The sequence below is a fragment of the Punctularia strigosozonata genome (genome assembly GCF_000264995.1).
Source record: "Punctularia strigosozonata HHB-11173 SS5 unplaced genomic scaffold PUNSTscaffold_5, whole genome shotgun sequence".
NCBI classification, from domain to species: Eukaryota; Fungi; Basidiomycota; class Agaricomycetes; order Corticiales; family Punctulariaceae; genus Punctularia; species Punctularia strigosozonata.
Window position 1 is genome coordinate 661,807 of NW_006767437.1, and position 20,233 is coordinate 682,039.

General features: G+C 56.4%; 9 protein-coding genes across 9 annotated transcripts; 7 read left to right on the forward strand and 2 right to left on the reverse strand.

The window, feature by feature from the left end:
• Positions 1 to 977: 977 nt before the first annotated feature.
• On the forward strand, positions 978 to 1,541 carry PUNSTDRAFT_18794 (uncharacterized protein; the record flags this gene model as incomplete). The annotated part of the gene is made up of 2 exons (XM_007382808.1): positions 978 to 1,133; positions 1,209 to 1,541. Coding segments are annotated over 2 exons (489 nt in total), but the record flags the coding sequence as incomplete, so codon positions are not given.
• Positions 1,542 to 1,823: 282 nt separating this feature from the next.
• PUNSTDRAFT_51835 (uncharacterized protein) lies at positions 1,824 to 2,003 on the forward strand (the record flags this gene model as incomplete). The annotated part of the gene is made up of 1 exon (XM_007382809.1): positions 1,824 to 2,003. A coding segment is annotated over one exon (180 nt), but the record flags the coding sequence as incomplete, so codon positions are not given.
• Positions 2,004 to 2,523: 520 nt separating this feature from the next.
• On the reverse strand, positions 2,524 to 2,970 carry PUNSTDRAFT_51836 (uncharacterized protein). Its single transcript, XM_007382810.1, has one exon. The coding sequence runs from the start codon at positions 2,950 to 2,952 to the stop codon at positions 2,620 to 2,622; it is 333 nt and encodes a 110-aa protein (XP_007382872.1). The 5' UTR covers positions 2,953 to 2,970; the 3' UTR covers positions 2,524 to 2,619.
• A 177-nt stretch (positions 2,971 to 3,147) lies between these two features.
• PUNSTDRAFT_86045 (copper P-type ATPase CtaA) lies at positions 3,148 to 6,528 on the forward strand. The gene is made up of 4 exons (XM_007382811.1): positions 3,148 to 3,435; positions 3,488 to 3,607; positions 3,662 to 5,791; positions 5,847 to 6,528. Exons 1-4 carry the CDS (start codon positions 3,247 to 3,249, stop codon positions 6,354 to 6,356), a joined length of 2,949 nt encoding a protein of 982 aa, XP_007382873.1. The 5' UTR covers positions 3,148 to 3,246; the 3' UTR covers positions 6,357 to 6,528.
• Positions 6,529 to 6,706: 178 nt separating this feature from the next.
• Positions 6,707 to 9,708, reverse strand: PUNSTDRAFT_120042 (uncharacterized protein; the record flags this gene model as incomplete). The annotated part of the gene is made up of 3 exons (XM_007382812.1): positions 6,707 to 7,056; positions 7,114 to 7,727; positions 9,653 to 9,708. The coding sequence occupies 3 exons, from the start codon at positions 9,706 to 9,708 to the stop codon at positions 6,707 to 6,709; spliced, it is 1,020 nt and encodes a 339-aa protein (XP_007382874.1).
• Positions 9,709 to 10,511: 803 nt separating this feature from the next.
• Positions 10,512 to 12,801, forward strand: PUNSTDRAFT_101501 (P-loop containing nucleoside triphosphate hydrolase protein; the record flags this gene model as incomplete). The annotated part of the gene is made up of 8 exons (XM_007382813.1): positions 10,512 to 10,571; positions 10,624 to 10,670; positions 10,735 to 11,116; positions 11,172 to 11,741; positions 11,790 to 12,118; positions 12,140 to 12,261; positions 12,321 to 12,426; positions 12,491 to 12,801. Exons 1-8 carry the CDS (start codon positions 10,516 to 10,518, stop codon positions 12,799 to 12,801), a joined length of 1,923 nt encoding a protein of 640 aa, XP_007382875.1. The 5' UTR covers positions 10,512 to 10,515.
• Positions 12,802 to 14,112: 1,311 nt separating this feature from the next.
• On the forward strand, positions 14,113 to 15,684 carry PUNSTDRAFT_113048 (NAD(P)-binding protein; the record flags this gene model as incomplete). The annotated part of the gene is made up of 8 exons (XM_007382814.1): positions 14,113 to 14,151; positions 14,209 to 14,425; positions 14,486 to 14,526; positions 14,579 to 14,739; positions 14,801 to 14,967; positions 15,040 to 15,415; positions 15,476 to 15,593; positions 15,643 to 15,684. 8 exons carry the CDS (start codon positions 14,113 to 14,115, stop codon positions 15,682 to 15,684), a joined length of 1,161 nt encoding a protein of 386 aa, XP_007382876.1.
• Positions 15,685 to 16,499: 815 nt separating this feature from the next.
• PUNSTDRAFT_86050 (GroES-like protein) lies at positions 16,500 to 17,240 on the forward strand. Its single transcript, XM_007382815.1, has 4 exons — positions 16,500 to 16,540; positions 16,594 to 16,864; positions 16,954 to 17,066; positions 17,118 to 17,240. The coding sequence occupies exons 1-4, from the start codon at positions 16,509 to 16,511 to the stop codon at positions 17,128 to 17,130; spliced, it is 429 nt and encodes a 142-aa protein (XP_007382877.1). The 5' UTR covers positions 16,500 to 16,508; the 3' UTR covers positions 17,131 to 17,240.
• A 528-nt stretch (positions 17,241 to 17,768) lies between these two features.
• On the forward strand, positions 17,769 to 19,323 carry PUNSTDRAFT_143118 (GroES-like protein; the record flags this gene model as incomplete). Its single annotated transcript, XM_007382816.1, has 10 exons — positions 17,769 to 17,828; positions 17,886 to 17,960; positions 18,019 to 18,092; positions 18,153 to 18,423; positions 18,497 to 18,610; positions 18,669 to 18,789; positions 18,845 to 18,921; positions 18,971 to 19,034; positions 19,101 to 19,162; positions 19,225 to 19,323. The coding sequence occupies 10 exons, from the start codon at positions 17,769 to 17,771 to the stop codon at positions 19,321 to 19,323; spliced, it is 1,017 nt and encodes a 338-aa protein (XP_007382878.1).
• Positions 19,324 to 20,233: the final 910 nt, after the last annotated feature.

Sequence of the window (20,233 nt, forward strand, 5' to 3'; positions counted from 1 at the left end):
AGGACCATTGCACGACGATGATGAATTTCTAAAGCCTCCCACACAGGAGCATTCACCTTGCGATTTGGTATGTAAATTATATAGATGCATGTGGCTCTGCTGATTTTTTCTGAGAGCCTAAAAATGAGCCGTTGAGCTATGGCAGTGGACTGAATCCAAAGATCGCATTAGTGGTCCCACGATAGTAACCTGAAATTGCCCGCGTGTGACACGTGGCGCGCCGTCAGCGGCACGTCACGCCATATTACGTCACAGCGGTCTGATGCACAAAGAACGCCGAGTTCCTTTTGTTCTTCGGCCAACCCTCTGTGGTCCTGTGGTCCTATGCACCGCAATGGTTTCCTACCAGCCCTGCAAAGATGTGCATCTCACGTCGTTCGACTCATGCCGGAATGAAAAAAAAAACACACGGAATGATTATTGATTATTTGCTCAACGCACAGTGCGAATGAAGGGAGTACCCGCATCCAACCAATGTTACTCGACGCTGGCCGGTCTGTTCACTGGACATTGGTCCGACGACTTGCAGTGGCCACCAAAGTTGCTGCGGCACGACGGGCAATGCCGCGCGCCACAGTTCCGCCTTCTTTCACCTGTATGGAAGCGTGGCCATTACGAACCTCAACAATGCGCAAGCATTCCTCATTGTTATGACTGGCCACACACCGTGAGGTATATATAACCTCGACTGCACTCTGCTCTATGCTCAATCGACTGGTCGATCTCATCCCCTCACCGACGTTCCCTTTTGCACAGCTTTTATTGCCCTTCAACTCTTCACGCCCTCCTCTCAAACTTCACGCCCTCCTCTCAGATACGAACACCAATCATGAAGCTCACCTACATTTTTGTCGCCCTCCCCCTTGGTGTGTATCGCGGACATCCTCCGTGTGCTTATTCTGATCTTTCTCTTTATCACAGTCGCCCTTGGCGTCCGGGCTCGCCATGAGCTTCCCTCGCGCTATGCCCTTGCGCGCCGGGGCAATCAATTCGTCACCGGTCCTTGCTCCGTCGACTCAGACTGCCAGCAGGGTTGCTGCGGTTTCTCCACGGGCAAATGCGCCGGCCCCGCGGTGGCTCAGACCAACGGCTCCGGCGGATGCGGCCACGGCACCGCTGCCCCCAACTGCAACGTCGCCGCCGCGCTCGGCCTCTCGGACTGCATCGCCGGCGCCGTGAACGGCGACCTTGCGGATCCTGCTGTGCAGACCGCCGCGGCGTTCGTCTCCCAGCTCGATGGCCTCCCATTCACCCCAGCCACCGCCTCCAACACCACCTCTGCCAACACCACCTCCTCCAACGCCTCCACCTCCTCCTCCTCCAACGCCACCGCCACCGCGGGCGTCACCGCCGCGCCTACAGCAGATCAATCCAGCAAGAAGACGGTGTTTGAGACGTGTTCGGCCGACTCGGACTGCCAGCAGGGTTGCTGTGGGTTCTCCACCGGCAAGTGCGCCGGGCCCGGGATCGCTCAGAGCAACGGCTCTGGTGGATGCGGCCACGGTACCGCTGCCCCCAACTGCAATGTCGCTGCGGCGCTTGGCCTCGATGCGTGTGTTGCCGGCGCCGTCAATGGCAACCTCGCGGATCCCGCCGTGCAGGCCGCCGCCGCGTTCGTGTCCCAGCTCGACGGCCTCCCCTTCACCCCCGCTTCCTCCTCCAACGCCTCCTCCTCCAACGCCTCCTCCAACTCGGCGGCCGCGCCTGCAGCGGACCAGTCCAGCAAGAGCACCGTGTTCGAGACGTGCTCGGCCGACTCGGATTGCCAGCAGGGCTGCTGCGGCTTCTCCACCGGCAAATGCGCCGGGCCCGCGGTCGCGCAGACCAACGGCTCGGGCGGGTGCGGCCACGGCACCCCGGTCCCCAACTGCAGCGTCGCCAAGGCGCTCGGCTTCAGCGACTGCGTCGCTGGCGGTACCAGCGACACCACCGACCCCGCCGTGCAGGCCGCGGCGGCGTTCGTCTCCAAGCTCGATAACATCCCGTTCACCCCGGCCAACTAGGCGCGCGTCATCGGCGGCTGTAGCATCTAGTGTAGTCTGTACTAGTAGTTACATAGAGGTTTTGTGACAATGTTGTACTTTACCATGAGATCCAGAATGGTGTAATATCACCCCACTGAACACCTTTATGTTCGCGCTTTGTCGGACCCCGCCGTGCGCGTTATTGGAGGTGACAAGCGCGCGTCGTCACGCACGGGGCGCGTGTTTCCGTCTTCTCTCGGTCTCATGCGCCTGTACTGGGGCGTGCTCGCGCGACACGGCGGAAGGCTGGAGGAGCTCCGGGTGGAGACGAGGCGGCCGGCGACGCTGGCTCGACGTGCCACGCCCGTCGCGCCGGCTCGCGTGGCTGTCCGAGCGCTGGTAACGGCGCCGTGGGCGAGATGGCGTTCCGGGCAACCGACGACGCTGGAGGAGATGAACGATCACCGCGACCGGGGCGCTGTTGGAGGTGCCGTACGACAACGTGTCGTGGGTGGAGAAACCCGTACCGGCGGGCGGGGAGGGATGTGCTGGATGCGGCGCGATGAATGAAGAAGAAAGGACACGCTGTCGTCGACATGGGCGATCGCTCGATGAGCGATTTCGCTGTGACGAATACGTGAAATTGCGATGTGATTTATCGCTGTGTATGCCGGAATCGGGGTGACCTGCATTTGTATTCGCAGCTGCCAGAACTCGGTTTCGAAGTAAGGCGATCTCTAAGACGGTTTGTGTTGCACCTTGAGAGACGATGCGGATCATTTGAATGGTACATTGGCAAGCTGATGAGTTTCGTGACAGCGTATTTAGCACGCCGGCCGGGCGACGTCCGGCGTCCGTAGCCTGGAGGCGCCAGGAACGACCCTGAGAACGATTCAGAGCAAGCTTTTGATCTCTCCGGCCTTCGCGCGAACGGGCTGCGCTGGATTGATTGGACGTGGTTTGCGCGCAAGCGCTGCTCGTCGTCCATGGGCGTTCGAGAAGATAGAAAGAACGGGGTGACCGCGTATTTCTTCGCGGAAGTCGCTACGGGTACGGAAGGGGAAGGGACACAGCCACGGGAGGGGGGACGCAATATAGCGCGGCTCGTGACCGGGGGCTCACATCAGCCGCTGCTCGCACACCCCGGCCGGTGTCGGGCCTTTCTCTCGTTCCCATTCTAGCCTGCGTTCGTTCCTGTCCAGCCTACTTACTTGATCGCCACGTCTCTCAGCGCAGGCGCTCTGTAATCCACATAGCAAATTACATCCGGTCACCGCGCCCCATGGCTGCCTTCTCAAATATCCTCCAGAGGATCGCCACCCCGCTCACGGCTGCCTTCCCTCCGCTCTCCGCGCGCGCCGTCGAGCTCCCCACCTCCGGCGACGAGCCCCTCATGGCCAAGGATGCATCCGCTGGTGCGGAAAAGTGTGAACTGCGAATAGAGGGTATGACGTGCGGAGCATGCGTGGAGGTGCGTTTTATCTCGCTCAGCTCGTCTAGCCTGGATGCTGACATCGAGGCAGTCGATCGAGGGCATGCTCAGAAATCAACCTGGCATATACTCGATCAAGGTCGCCTTGCTAGCAGAACGAGGGACCGTAGAGTATGACCCCGCCTCGTGGACGCCGGAGAAAATCATCGGCGTAAGCACGGTTCCATACCCGATAAATAGCGACTCCGTCCTCATCCCATCCTAGGAAATCTCGGACATCGGCTTCGACGCGACCTTGATTCCTCCGACGCGCTCAGATGCGATTACCCTCCGCATATACGGCATGACCTGCTCGTCATGTACCTCTACCGTCGAGAAGGAGCTGGGCGCCATGCCTGGGATCAACAGCGTGGCTGTGTCGCTTGCAACGGAGACGTGTAAGATAGAATTCGACCGGGGGCTGATCGGGCCTAGGGAGATGGTGGAGCGGGTGGAGGAGCTGGGATTCGATGCTATGCTGTCGGATCAGGAGGACTCGACGCAGCTGCAGTCGTTGACGCGGATGAAGGAGATCCAAGAATGGAGGGACCGCTTCCGATACGCCCTCGCCTTTGCGATACCGGTGTTCTTCATCGGGATGATCATGCCCAAGATACCCTTCTTGCGGCCCATCGTCGACGTCAAGCTCTGTCGTGGCCTTTACCTCGGCGACGTCGTTACGTTGATCCTCACAACCCCCGCGCAGTTCTGGCTCGGTGCTAAATTCTATCGGAATGCGTACAAGTCGCTCAAACATGGTACGGCGACAATGGACGTGCTGGTCATGCTCGGCACCTCCGCCGCCTATTTCTACTCGCTCCTCGCGATGCTCTTCGCCGTCTTCAACTCGGACCCGGACTTCCACCCGATGGTGTTCTTTGATACGAGCACGATGCTGATCATGTTCGTCTCCCTCGGTCGCTTCCTCGAGAACCGCGCCAAGGGCAAGACGAGTGCGGCGCTCACGGACCTCATGGCGCTCGCGCCCTCGATGGCGACCATCTATACCGACGCGCCCGCGTGCACGCAGGAGAAGCGCATTGCGACGGAGCTCGTCCAGGTCGGAGACTACGTCAAGCTTGTCCCGGGCGACAAGATACCCGCGGACGGGACCGTCGTCAAGGGCACTTCGAGCGTCGACGAGAGCGCGGTCACGGGAGAGCCCGTGCCGGTGCTGAAGCAAGTCGGCGACGCCGTCATCGGCGGGACGGTGAACGGCCTCGGCACGTTCGACATGGTCGTCTCGCGCGCAGGGAAGGACACGGCGCTCGCACAGATCGTGCGCCTCGTCGAAGAGGCGCAGACGTCCAAGGCGCCGATCCAAGCCTTCGCGGACAAAGTCGCCGGCTACTTCGTTCCGACCGTGATCTCGCTCGCGCTCGTCACCTTCCTCGCCTGGCTCGCGCTCTCCGCGCTCGTCGACGACGCATCCCTGCCCGCGATGTTCCACCGGCACGGCGCGAGCCGGCTCGCGACCTGCCTCCAGATCTGCATCTCCGTCGTCGTCGTCGCCTGCCCGTGCGCGCTCGGGCTGAGCACGCCGACGGCGATCATGGTCGGCACCGGCGTCGGCGCCCAGAACGGCATCCTCATCAAGGGCGGCCGCGCGCTCGAGGCGAGCCGGCACATCACCCGGATCGTGATGGACAAGACGGGCACGGTCACCGAGGGCAAGCTCACCGTCGTCGGGCTCGCGTGGGCGGGCGCGGACGCGCAGCGGGAGGAGGATCTCGCGGCGACGTGCGCGGACGGCGCGCACTCGCGCGCGGCGGTGATCGCGATGGTGTCCGTCACCGAGGCGCGCTCCGAGCACCCGCTCGCGAAGGCCGTCGCGGTGTACGGCAAGGACCTGCTCGCCCGGTCCGGCCTCGCGCCGGCCGAGCCTACCGTGCAGGCGTTCGAGAGCGTCACGGGCGCCGGCGTGAAGGCGACGCTCGTCGCGCCCGGGTCGGCCAAGTCGACGCAGACGCTGTACGTCGGCAACGCGCGCTTCGTCGCGCCGGCGGACGACGGGCGCCTGCCCGCGGCGCTGGCCGAGTTCGAGCGCCGGGAGACCGAGCTCGCGCGCACGGTCATCTTCGTGTCGATCGCGGCGAGCGCGTCCGCGCCGCCGGTGCCGGTGCTCGCGGTGTCGATGTCGGACGCGCCGAAGCGGTCGTCGGCGAGGGCGATCGCGGCGCTGCAGGCGATGGGCATCGAGGTGAACATGATGACGGGCGACGGAAGGGAGACGGCGCTTGCGGTCGCGAAGCAGGTCGGGATCCCGCCCGAGGGCGTATGGGCGAACATGAGCCCGAAGGGCAAGGCGTCCGTCGTGACGGAGCTCATGCAGAAGCAGGGCGGTGGCGTCGCTATGGTGCGTATCTTTTTATTATTTATGTGTGCAGTGAGAGCTCATACGTTGGTTTCAGGTCGGCGACGGTATCAACGACTCGCCCGCGCTCGTCGCCGCGTCCGTCGGCATCGCGCTCTCGTCCGGCACGTCCGTCGCGATGGAGGCGGCCGACATCGTGCTCATGCGCTCGGACCTGCTCGACGTCGTCGCCGCGCTCCACCTCGCGCGCTCCATCTTCGCCGTCATCCGCCGGAACCTCGTCTGGGCGTGCATCTACAACGTGCTCGGCATCCCGCTCGCGATGGGCCTCTTCCTTCCCTTCGGGCTGTACCTCCACCCGATGATGGCCGGCGCGGCGATGGCGAGCTCGAGCGTGAGCGTCGTCACCAGCTCGCTCACGCTCAAGTGGTGGCGCAGGCCGGAGAGCAGCCTCATGCCTGGCGAGAAGGTGCAGACGGAGACGATGTGGGACGCGGTCAGGGGTGCCGTGGGCGGCGCGGTGGAGAGCGTGCGGGGCGTCGTGGGTGGGAGGAAGAGGATGCAGGGCTACAGCCAGTTACCGGTGGAGATGTCGGAAACGGTCTAGAGTCAAGGGCATGGACCGGTGCTTTAACATTATTAGATCAATTGCTTCGATGTTTAGGACATGTATAACTACTCTGCTGATACGATAATACATTCTCTGGGGGCCTCGCACCACGACCGCCACACCGCTTCAGGTTCGGCGCGAGGGCGTAAAGGTCGGGTAGAGGGCCCGGACAATACGTGTACATCTCCAGCTCGGTCAGCTGTTTTCCGGTGAATAACTGCGATGCATTTTTCGTCATCAATAGACTAAATGTAAGCGATACTGACAGGTATGATGCCGTTACACGGTATCTGATAACACAATTCAGCAGCTATGCGCGAACAAACAAGAAAGTAGACACCGCCCCGTCACATCGTAACCTTCGGGGGCGCGACGGCGTCAGAAGGCTGAACAAGGCCCATGGCTATCGCCCAATCGTCGCGTCCTGACTCGTCGATCAGCTCCTTGGCCAGGTCTAGCCTCCTCGCGTATTTCCTCGGTCCTTGGGCAACGTACACCCTACGCCCAAAGAGTTGCAAGTCCCGAGTGAGCGAGTTGCAGACTCCCAACAAGGCAGCCGAAGCTACCAGCAAGGTAGCAATGCACAGGCTGCCGATAGTTGACGCATTGAACGCAAGCACCGCCGAAGCATATACAAGGAGCGTGGCGAAAGCCGTCGCAAAGCTCTCAATGTCGGTCGGATCGCCGAGCCACTGCCCTATACATGGACGATGTCAGGCCATTGACCCCACGGCCAAATATTATTTAACTTTACCTGAAGCGACAGCCTTGAGGTCATCAACGAGACCCCTGATCCGGATCCATCGATCTTGACTGAGCAGGACCAAAAGATCGCCTTTGACGCCCGGCTCCGGTACCCCCTTCCATCCCAGCTGTGCACGCCGCTTGATCACGACCATGTTGAGGAAGCGAGCGCATACGAGCATCAGCAAGACGCCAACTGCCCAATGATCTTCGATGGCGAGCAGTAGGGTAAAGGAGGCGATGGTGATGGTGATGCAAGAGAGGTACAAGAGCGAAGCTACGATCGCATTCCTGCGCAGTACGCTTCCGAAGAGGGCAAACAACCATGAACGGTGCTCCTCCTTCACGATGCTGACGGTGACGAGGCACCCCGGCTTGCCAACGCTCTGTATGTAGCTGACCATAGCTTGGTTCTCGATGCGGAACACGTATCCTGAAGTCATCGCGCCCGTTGCAGGAAGCTCGCCATGATTGACGTCGGGTGCTTTCTGTTGGGTATGAATACCGGGAGCCAGCACGAGGATATCAAAAATGGAGGCTGAGCCGGTGAGCGCGGTTCGACGTGCGATTGTGGAGAGGTCTGCCAGCGCGAGCAGACCTACAGCATCCAGGGAAGACCCAGCGCTGAAGGATTTCTGGTTCAGAAGCGTTCGCAGACGATCGCTGAGGGCGCGCATGGCGAAGAGACGGAGAGATTATTCATCTTGCCGTTCGCGCGCTCTAAGTAATGCAGCTATCCATGTTCAGCAGCAATCCAGTCACGAGCACCCAATTTGACGCTGAACGTGGAATCCTAACCAGAAAAAAACTTGAGCGCTTGAGCGAGCGAGAGCCTGCAAGTTGAACATTGATGATTGTGGATGCACAGCTGCAGCATTCGCCTTCTTCCCTGCCCATGAGTGGCATAAGCAACGCATTCAGTTGTAACCAAGGTAGAGAGGATCGCTATGAACTACTGAAAAGGAATTCGTAAGAGTGCCACGTGGCACCAGAGTAGAATAATCACGTCACCGCGTTAGACTGCATGCACTGATGCAGTGCATGGGCGGATGGGACTCAACTCCTTCGGGAACGAATAAATGAGATCTCGCGAACGCACGCACTCCTGTGACTTGAACCACCGCAATTGCCTCGATTATCGGGTTCTTCAAGCGCGTCACGGCCGTACGTTCTAGCATACACTTTCAATAGGTTCAGCTGAGGAACTGTCGTCTGCACCACAGTCCGCGAATCCGCCCGAGGTCCCCAAGGCTGAGAGCCTAATTAGGTTTAGTATTCTGGGCGCTGCCAACATTTGCCCCGACGCCCTCATCAGGCCGGCGAAGAGCCATCCCGAAGTCATCATTGCCGCCGTCGCAGCCCGCGATAAGACCGTGTACGCGAAGAAATGGGGCATTCAGAAGACGTGCCACATCGCCAACGGGAAGAAGGAAAGAAGGTGTGGCGTCCATTTCAAGCGCGCTGAATGACACCAAGACATACCAGGCAGAGCCCCCCCCCCCCCCCCCAAGGCGGAATTTATGGAAAGCATCGCGAGCTAAGTACTTAGTACTGGCACGTCGAGTTGATTACACTGATTATCGCACGTGTACCCCTGAACGCTGATCCTTCGCCTGCCTGACCTCGGACGGCGAGGAGTCGCGCTCATCCCCAAAACATGGATGCCCTGAGGTCTAACATCAATTCTCAGTTTGACTCAACTGCAATAGATTAATATTGGTTCCGATGCTCTTTGGGCGCTGCAACATCAGACGCAATGACAATGTGCGTCGTCCCGCCTCTCGGTTCTCACAAGCATCCCTGATGTATCTATTTTCTACAGCGTCCTTGCCCCATCTGGTTCGAAGATGTCTCATGAAGAACTTTCAGCCTTCGCTAGAGTGGAAGTTGGAACAACGAGGCATGTGGTTTGAGTTAGATCTAAAATCAAAGTTCGTCGTTTCCACGCCCACGACCTGCATTGGCTCTCAGAGTCAAAAGCGCTCTGGGAGTCGTGAAGGCCCCTGCCCCCGCTGTCACCCTAGCTCAACATGCCCGACATCGCCAGCCTCGGCCTCTGTCATCAAAAACTCCTCTCCGGCAACTGCTATATAGACTCGTGTCCATCCAAACATGATTTTGCGGTCTGTCTGGACTGTGGGGTGGTCTCTATCCCGGCCTCCGGCGACCAGAGCCATCGGCGTTCTGCATCCCACCAGAGAATTTCACGCCGAAATAACGGGAGACTTGCTACACTATTCAGGTGCATCGCCTGCTCAAGGACAATCGGCGGCGCGGGTTGGAATGGCCATGTCCGTTCGAAAAAGCACTTGCGCAAAGTGCAAGCTCTCGGCATTCACCACGTAGAACAGCAGGTTGAGAGGAACCATCCCAAACACGTCTATTGTGATCCGTGTGATATGCATATTCTTACAGCCCACCATGCATCCCACACGAGGAAGCTCACACATATAAACACGGTCCGAATGAAGGCATACATGGCCACGATTGCGCAGGAAGAAGGCAACAAGGGCGGCATCCGTGTGTCGCACGAGGATGGAGGCGTCGACTTCGGGATCCTAAACGTAGCTGTTGTGCAGGCAGGGTCCCAAGTCGACGTGGCCATCAAGAGGATATCCGATAGCGCGATAATCAAAGTTGTGGACGTGCGAGTTGTCCAAGGTCTTGGTTCGATGCCAACATCATGGTGCGTGTCAGTCTTGCTTGTTCTAACTCAAAAAATGAATGAGAATCGGTGCAGTTTCGTAGCCTCGCTGCAAGGCACCGAGTCTCGCGTGCCTTCATGTGAGGACATGCGCGTTGTTGTTCAATTTGCGCAGGATAGTCCTCAGCGTGGTCGATACGAGGCTCGCCTCGAGATTGTGTTCGAGAACAACTCCACCCACCGCCGTTTTGAGATCGCGCGTCCTCTCAAGGCTGTCGTGGGCGATCCTCAAGATTACGAGTTGTTGAAACCGTCTGCGCCTTACATGAGGCCTACGAGACAGCGCCGCACGGCCGAGATAGAAGTGGTTCCTGCGGAACATATCCCGTCTTTGCCACGCATCAAGTTTCGGCGCGAGCTTCTCGCTGCCAACATTCCAGAAGTGCTGCTATCTGCTCTGGACATGAGAGCTTCACCCCAGCAGATGCATCAGGAAAAACCGGATTTGCTAAAAGCGTCCTAAAACGTACTAAAACGTGCTCATTTAGTGGATTTAGAGGGTTTCAGTACCCAATAAGCGACTCTTTCGATAGTCCGATTTTTCCTGATGTGACAGAGAGCATTCGAGAGAGTCATCTCCCGCAGACGCTCGACGAGGGGAGCTACTCGACTTGGTTCAAGACGCTAATATGGGCAGAAGAATATAAGCAAGCGTACGTGCTATGTGCTTCGAGATGCGTCGTACTGAGGGCAATCCACAGAGAGGACATGCAAGCATACGATATGCACGGAGTACGACTCAGATCGGCCGGTGCTCTACATTAGTGAGGCTCTCGTTGTTGGTTGAAAGATGTCGCGTCTCATGCACATTTACAGCTTGAGGGTTCCAGGACTGGCTGAAAACCGACCCAGCGTAATCGTTGGTGAGTAAATCCTGTTATTATCTACCCGTCTTCACTGCGTGCACCATAACGACATTGGCCCTAGGCGATCGCATCCTAGTACAGCCTGAAGGCGTAGACCCAGGTAAATGGTTCGAAGGCAGAGTTTTTGTCGTGGCCCTAGAAGAAGTCGGGATGCGCCTCCGCAGCGATTTCGGGCCACACAAGGACAAGAAATGCGATATCCGATTCCAACTCAATCGCCACCCGCTGCGCGTACAGCATCAGGCGCTTGACCTTTCAAACAATCAGCTTCGCTTACTGTTCCCCGAACCAGAGCATATCGTAGGAGATCTTGTCCCGTCGCCGGGAATCCTTGAGGGTCCGAGATTTGATGCGCGTATCCTTCAAAACCCGGCACAATTGCAAGCCGTCACCTCAATCGTCCATCGCAGAGCGGGGGCGCCTCCTTTTGTAGTATTTGGCCCGTACGTGAACGCAAGTTGGTCTGATTCCGGCTCGTTTTCACTCTTTGGATCATAGGCCTGGAACGGGCAAGACATTCACAATCCTCGAAGCGATCAAGCAGATCCTTCGCATTGGCAACGACAGCGTGCATATCCTCGCGTGCGCGCCGACGAACTCCGCCGCAGATGTCATCGCGCTTGGTCTCGCGGATCTTGGCGACAATCTGTTTCGTATGTATGCGCCGACGAGGAGGAGGAACTTGGTGCCGGATGCCCTTGTCCCGTTCACGGCTGTGACAGGCGATGGAGAGCACTTCACTATCCCGGAAATGGACCGCCTGCTGCGATACAAGGTGATCGTCGCGACGTGCATTTCGGCCACCAAGCCGTACGCCCTCAAGATCCCGGACGGCCATTTCTCGCATGTATTCATTGATGAGGCAGGGCAGGCGACGGAGCCAGAGGCGATGGTGGCGATCCGGACGCTTGCAACGGACAAGACGAACATCATTCTCTCTGGAGATCCAAAGCAGCTTGGGCCCGTGATCCGATCTGGGGTCGCGCGGGACTTGGGACTCGGCCAGAGCTACCTGGAGCGTTTGATGGGCAGGGCGATATATGACGTGCTGGGAGGATATGGCGTTTCGTAAGAACATATTATTCCATTTGTTACGTCTCATTCACTCTTTCGCAGTGTCGTCAAGCTTGTTAAGAACTTCCGATCTCACGAGGCGATCCTTCACTACCCTAACCTCAAGTTTTACGATGGCGATCTTCGACCGTTCGCTGCGCGGGAGGTCGCCGATTCGTACCTCGGCTGGCCGGCCCTGCCGTCGCCCAAATTTCCGGTTATATTCCATTCAATTATCGGGAAGGACGATCGAGAGTCGACCTCGCCGTCGTATTTCAACATAGAAGAAATCTCACAAGTCAAGGCATATGTGCAAGACTTGCTCGGGAACGCCAACTTCCTTGTTGATCAGTGCCTGACAGTCCTCTTCGTCATGCCCCTCCGCTCTTGCAGTTGATGCCTTGGAATGATAGAACAACGTGAAATTGGGATTATCACGCCATACCATGCCCAGTCGCTCAAGATCCGTGCGGCTTTGAAGGCGGCTCAGCTCACCGATATCAAGGTTGGCTCGACAGAATTATTCCAGGGCCAGGTACGTGTCTAAGACGGTTCGTATGGAGTCCTGGCGTGCTGAGCTGAGGCCGTGCCCAGGAACGACGCGTGATCATCGTATCCACCGTACGAAGCAGCCAAGAGAAACTCACATACGATCTGAGACACACCCTCGGGTTCGTGTCGAACCCGCGTCGCTTCAACGGTGCGTTGTTCGAGTGTTGAGATCGATCGTGCCGAGCCTTGTCCTGATCGTCGTCCTTTAACAGTCGCTGTCACTCGCGCGAAAGCACTCCTGATCATCGTGGGGAATCCGAATGTGCTGTCGCTGGACCCTCTATGGCGCGGTTTCTTGAACTATATCCACCAGAACGGCGGTTGGACGGGCCAGAGCGGTATAGGCTGGGACCCTACCGAACCCGTCAAGGATGGCGGTTACGACGCCGACGTTCGAGCTCAGGCGCTCGAGCAGTTGAACGCGCAATTGGCAAAGCATGGTATTGATTCTATCGCGGAAGAGGTGGAGGCGGAAGCAGACGTCGTGAACATAGATATAGATAATCCCGAGCGGCAGGAGTGAGCTCAGAGTTGAGATTGAGATCTACGAGTAAAGTTGGATGTACATAATCGTATGTTTGTGTCTGTGCAAGGCCGTACTTTTCAGTGCCCGATCATGTGTTTTCTTGAGCCAAACGACGACGCTGAGACCAAACGATACCGGCGGGCCGAGCGCGGAGAACGGCGAAAGCAAGCCGCTGGTTTTCGAGCATAGTGCGTGCGGAAAAATCAAAAGTGTTTTCTGGATGTTGGACGGTAGGCTCCAAGGACTACAGCATTCCAGGTTGAGCAGCAATCCAATCACGAGTACCCAATTGAATGCTGAAGGCGGAATGCGCTTGAGCGAGCGTGAGCCTGGCATTCAGACACTGTGGGATCTGAATAGCTATAGCATTGGCCTTCCTCCCTGCCCTTGAGTGGCATAGCAAATGCATTCGCAAATGTACTATCACTGACCCAGAGTTCCTATCGGAAACACTATTTTGCGTGGGATTCATATTTGGTGGTTCTACTCCCTCTGCTTCTGCATATGACCTAGTGTGAAATGATCTGCGCTACATGCTCATGTAGTTGCCTTATTTTTAACGACTATATTCAAGGGACAGTGAATATTTTCCTCGATGAAGAGGTCGGAGGACCCAGAGTTCCTATCGGTGACACGGTCGCGTCACTACACAGCCCTACCATAAACGGTAGTCGATACTGCGAAGAGACAGGGGCAAGTGACAGACAAACATCACGGACTTTCTGAGTGTTGGCCTTGTTGCACAACCACTACTCAACGCATTGGCTTATTTTATGGACAGACGTGGAAAAAAATGGATCTCATCTTGCGGTATGATAGCCTTGTAAGCGGAAATACGTGCATTGATGATATCCTCTGCCAGATGGGGTAGCGTGTGAAAATAGGATTTCTGGGTCCTTCTGAGTGCGGAGGCCATCTACAGAATTTTCACCAGATAATATTGGTATGCCCCAATAGAGCACACTAAATGCAATCATCCGTGCATTTTTTCAGTATTTGATGTGCGGTGTAGCGGGGTGGAGAGACGAGAAAGTCGGAATAGGAACTGGGGGTCCGATAGGAACTCTGGGTCAGTGATAGTATCCAAAGAAGAGAGGGATGCTATGAACCCAGAACCGGGCTTACTGAATCGAGGGAGTTCCACGTGGCACCCGGGTGAGAAGATCACGTGTCAAGCCGTTGCCGCGCGGCGCGCCGGCTCGTCCGCGATGCATCATGGACTGCGTGCGCGGATGGGACTGAACTCCTTCGGGAACGAATAAATAATGTCTTGCGAACGCACGGACTCCTTGGACTTGAACCACCGCAATGACCTCAATTATAGGGTTCTTCAAGCGCGTCACGACCGTACGTTATATGAAACGCTCTCAATAGGTTCAGCTGAGGAACTGTCTTCTTCATCAGTCTGCAAATCCGCCCGAGGTTCCCAAGGCTGAGAACCCAATTAGGTTTGGTATTCTAGGCGCCGCCAACATTGGGCCCGACGCCCTCATCAAGCCGGCGAAGAGCCATCCCGAGGTCGTCATCGCCGCCGTCGCAGCGCGCGATAAGACCAAGGCTGAGACGTACGCGAAGAAATGGGGCATTCAGAAGACCTACGGTGGTCCGGCTGGATATGACGGTACGCGTATATGCACGAGACCGAGCAGAGGCAGCACTCATGCGCTACGTTTGCTTGTAGAGTTATTGAATGACCCTGAAATTGACGCCGTATATAATCCTGTGAGTCGTTACGCAGGTGCTAGATAGACAAGATGCTGACTATCGCGACCAGCTACCGAACGGTTTACATTACGAATGGACCATGAAGGCACTATCAAAGGGCAAACACGTCCTCCTGGAGAAGCCCAGTGCCGACACTGCCGAGGAAACCCGGAAGATGTTCGAGCTGGCGGAACAGAAGGGGCTGGTTCTTATGGAGGCATTCCATTACAGGTACGGCAGCTTTCAGTTGCATCGCACGCTCATTCGCCCCTAAACCAACGGATGCAATCAGGTTCCACCCTGCCGTGCAGCGTGCCAAAGCGATATTGGATAGCGGCGAGCTGGGTGCTGTCAAGAGTTTAACTTGCCATATGGTTATCCCCGAAATCGGATTTATTGGGAAGGACGACATTCGCTACAACCATTCCCTGGGCGGTGGATGCATGATGGACATGGGCTGTGCGTGAGGCTGGCCGAAGCCGTATCTACGCTCATTTGCGGAGTTTGCATCTCATCGTGCCAACCATTCAGGCTACCCCCTCAGTGCCGTCCGCTTCTTTGCTTCGAACAACCCCGTATCGGTGCTCAGCGCCGAAGCGCACGTCATCCCCCCGGCGGCGGACCTCGTCGATAAGGGCATGAGCGCGACGCTCGCCTTCCCGAACGACGTTGCGGCCTCCATCCGGTGCCATTTTGGCATGCCGCCCGCGTACGGCTTCATCCCGCGCATGCCCGTGTTATCCCTTAAGGCGGAGTGCGAAGGCGGCGAGCTCACGCTGAGCAACTTCGTCTTGCCGACGTTGTGGCACTCCATTACCGTTAGCAAGCGCGAGGGTCGGGGCCGCGTGACGAGGACGGAGAAGGCGTACACGTTTAAGGACGGCATAGGCGAGCCGTGGTGGACAACGTATGTTCCGCCCACTTCGCACAAGGTGCATGAACAGCATTTCTCATCCCAGTCATGCAGATATCGATACCAGCTCGAGGCGTTCGTGGACAAGCTGAAGGGCCGCAATCCTCACTACTGGATGACTGGAGAAGATTCGGTGGCGAATATGGAATGGATTGAGCGCGTGTACGAGAAGGTAGGATCTTCGCTGTTCGTCCTTGTTTTCGTGCTGAGCACATCAATAGAGCGGTCTAGGAAGCCGTCCGGCATCTAAGTTTGTCCTCTGATTTAATCGCCGTCGCGGAAATCATACCTTCGTCTCGCCTTGGGTTGGCAGTTTTCCCACAAGTTGAAACGCTAATCCCGTTAATGGATATGCCTTTGCCATGTATGTTGCCGCACACACCTGCTCTATGCTTTTGTACCCAGTTAGGCTGTCTGATGGTGAGATAAAGGGCAGCTTAGGGACCGTATAAGGTATCTATTAGGCTCAAGCGCTCGAGCAATAGTATTCATTCTTGCGATTACAACGGGCCCGAAGTTCCAGCCATTTCTATGAATGGCTTGTGGATTATTGAAGAAGAGGCATGAAGTGCCCGATCAAGATTCATGTGCGGCTTGAAATCGCCTCCTGCTGATGCAGGGTGATAATCCCTCCCTTATTTATGGTTGCCGTGCCCATCCTTGTCGGATTCCCTTGGCATGTCGTGCTCCAATATCTACGGCCGAAGATACCACAGAGTATAAATCCCTGTTGCTGACGGCTGGGTGGAACGTCAAACGCAGACGCATCATATTGCTACGCAGCCCTACAGCCAACTTGCCATATCTACGATGCTTCTGCCGTCTACACCCCTGGAAACGACCAGCTTGATCTTGTGGTAGTACGTGGTTGGCGTGGATGCTTGTATCCGCAGACTGATCTACGATCCTGCTGCTAGGATTACCCTGTTCCTGAACCCGCCGCCAACGAGGTTCTACTGAAGATCAAGGCCTGCGGTGTTTGCCATAGCGATGTGCGTTTGATTCATATGTTATCTTGTAGATGCCCATGCTTTGTCTGCTTCAGGTTTTCATCCTGACGGATGCAACCGACCCCCGCACCTACATCATGGGCCATGAAGCTGCTGGAGAAGCTGTGAAGTACGTTGAAAGTCGCGTGATGGCCATCAAATCAATGCTTACCGTATGGTCAGGTTGGGTAGCTCGGTCGATCCAAGGAAGGTTAAGGTCGGTCAGCTGTACGTCGTCTGGACGAGCTTCACCGGGTGTGTACCACCTCCGCTGGGCACCCCGCCCTCAGCTGTGTCCACATTCGGAGTAGGGTTAGATGGCGCGTACGCGGACTACGCAGTCGTTAGCGCGTCGAATGTCGTGCCCGTTCCGCACGGCATTCCTCCTGAGATCGCGGCGGTCTGCGCGGACGCGGTCCTTACGCCGTACCACGCGATCCATACTACTGCGAACGTACGTCTGACGTTCGGCCCGATGGCCGTTAGACATGAACACGAGATCTGACGGTGTTTCTCGATTGGCGCCGCTTTTACACGGCGCAGATTCAGCCCGGTCAGACCGTGCTCATCTTCGGAATCGGAGGGCTCGGTGTGAATGCAGTCCAGATTGCGAAATACTTTGGGGCCAAAGTCTATGCCGTTGACATCCGTCCGAAGTGAGTCCCGGTGGCGCGAATCAAACGCGGTAACTCACTACTTCGCGATAGAGTCGCGCTCTAGCGAAGGAGTTCGGCGCCGAGAAGGCGTTCAGCACCATGGACCTCGCTAACAGACTTTCCAAGGGCTTCTTCGTAGACATCGTCATTGACTTTGTCGCTTCGGAGCATAGTGCGTCGACAACCTGTGCACGGCTCGGCTGTCATTTGACCTGGTAATTGGCAACAGGTTTCAACCAAGGCATTCAGGCAACCACTACTACACACAACTCGCGAAAGGCGACAGCCCTGCCCGCGGACGACCAGACGGCATTTTGGTATAGCCTACAGAATCGAGCACCTCTCTCTTTGACTTCTCGTCGTCCCGTCAGACACACCCCTCTGCCGCAAGGGTGACTGCTTCCCGTCCAATACTCGCCAACTGCGACTGCAGATGGTCCGAAGTCCCGAATGACACTGACTGTTTGTATAGTGCAGGACTTATCACGGAGACGGGGACTGCACCTTTCTTGCATCTTGCTACTGCAGTCGACTAATCATTAATCACTCTCAGTTATACCGTTGTGCAGAGTCCATTCTTGTCAGGGCTCCTGGGCATGTCGGGCTCCCATCCGTATTGCAGAGGGACTTTACCAGACAGTATAAAAACCTGTCTCTACCCCAAGGGAATCTTCACTTGGACTACACACAATTTACCCGCCTATGTCTACTATGCTCGCTGCTGTCTACACCCCTGGCAATGATCAACTTAATCTTGTGCCTGTATGTCGTTCGAGCGCTCATATACACTCCAGGACTACCTAAAATGATGGCATTCAGGATTTCCCTATTCCTGAGCCCGCTACCAACGAGGTTCTGTTGAAGATCAAGGCATGCGGCGTCTGTCACAGTGATGTGCGTGCGGCTCTCTCCCTGCACTCATCGCTGGACTGCTTATTCTGTCCCTTCTCAGGTGTTCGTCCTCACGGATGCCACAGATACCCGGACTTATGTCATGGGTCATGAAGCGGCCGGAGAAGCTGTGAAGTGCGTTGATCGTTGCTTATTGACGGGTATTCAATGATTTCACCATGAACATACCAACAGGCTGGGCAGCTCGGTCGCCTCAGAGAAGATCAAGCTCGGTCAACTGTACGCCATTTGGGTGAGATTCACCGGATGCGTGCCCCCTCCGGTGGGGACCCCGCCCGACGCCGTGCCTGCTTTTGGCTTGGGCATCAACGGCGCATATGCAGACTACGCCGTCGTTCCTGCGTCTCAGCTCGTTCCCGTTCCGGATGGCGTACCTCCCGAGATCGCGGCGGTCTGCGCGGACGCGGTTATCACGCCATACCATGCGGTTCATACCACTGCGAACGTACGTCCGGTATTCAATCTGATGCATCCTAGTGGAGGCTGACAGCGTTCGCGGTTTGTTTCCGATGACGTAGATCCAGCCCGGTCAGACCGTGCTTATATTCGGGATCGGCGGCCTCGGCCTGAATGCAGTGCAGATCGCGAAACACTTCGGGGCCAAGGTGTTTGCGGTTGACATCCGTCCGGAAGTGTGTTTTCAACTTGCGGCAAGCAGGAAAAAACGTCTTTTATTTCTGATATGCACAGAGCCGTGCCCTAGCGAAGGAGTTTGGAGCCGACGAGGCGTTCAGTACCATCGAGCTCGCGAACGAATTAGCTAAGGGCTTCTTCGTGGACACCGTCATCGACTTCGTCGCTTCAGAGAATAGTTCGTCGATCTTCTTGACACGGGGCGCTGTTACTTGACATTGGGTTCGCACTAGGCTTTGACCAAGGTATCCAGGCAACCAGCGCGACTTTCGGTCAGACGCTTGGAGCAAAGAGTGGCACGATCGTGTTGGTAGGTGGTCTTGATAATGCCCATGCAATCTCCTTCTAACTGCCGGCAGGTTGGCATTAGCAGAGACGACCAGAAGGTTAGCTCCGTCGACTTGGTGACTGGTCATGTGTCTGGTGAGTATCGGGTGGCCCTCCATGTGCAATCTTCTGGACCTCATGTTGATTGCGTGGACTGATTAGTGATTCCATCCTTGTACGGCACGATCGATGACTTGAAGGAAGTCCTCGACCTTGTTTCTCAGGTGCGAAGCACCACATTGATTCAGATCGATTTGACGATACTGACATTGACATAATCACCTAGGGTGTAATCAAGCCCCAAGTTCAGACGGCTCCGCTCAAGGAGGTCAACAAGGTTCTCCATGAGCTGCGGGCGGAGAATTCCGACTCCCCCGAAGCGTAAGCGTAGGTGGGGGCGGTTTTCAGTATGGGCTATGTCACATGTTACTTCGTTTCCCATCCGCCAAAACGTGACGAAAACGTGACTTTTGTCACGAATTCGTGACATGGCTTGAGGCTGGTTTGGATAGCGATGGACGCAGCACCTTGTGTATGTGTGGGAAATGCTGGGATGAAGTGGAATTGTAGTGGATGTGTTATTGATGAATACTTGTACGTCATTCGTGCATGAAAGTGATGATTAGAGTTTGAATGCGTGATGTGACGACGGTTTTTTCCGAGAGAAGACCGACAATCCCCGAAAGTGTTGTTAGGAATGTTATTGTATTCATATTGCTGTACTCTATTTATATGCCTCGTGTCTGCATACCGTTGGCTTGCAATGCTGTCTGTTGCCTGACTGATCGCGTTACCTAGACGCATTTTTACTGAGACGAAATTTCTTGCCTTTTTGCGCACTTATGGCGACGAAGGTGGTTTAGTTTGAGGATGTGATGGTGCATGGGCGCGAACGCGATTGCAATATCATCTTTGATAGAGTGATAAAACGTTAGTTCGATATCCCACAGCTTGTTGCGTCGTTGCGACTGGCCTGTATGCACCGGGTTAATTGACAGGTTATCGCCCCTTATGAGACCGAGTGGGTGGTGTAGCGCGCGCTCGCCGACAACGTACGCACGGCCACTTTGCGGATACACCTTCGAACGACTGTATTACAGCGGATACCACTCGTTTACCGCCGCGCGCGTCGTGCCACAGCCACCGCCCGCGTCGACCAGCTAGTCATATTTACAATTATCTCCCTCACGCCGAGCTATGATGGAAAGTGCCATTGAGGTGGTGTTCAAGGCATTCGGGATTCCCGTTTCTCGTCATCGCTAGGTTGGTGCGTTATTATATATGGAGATGAGCGC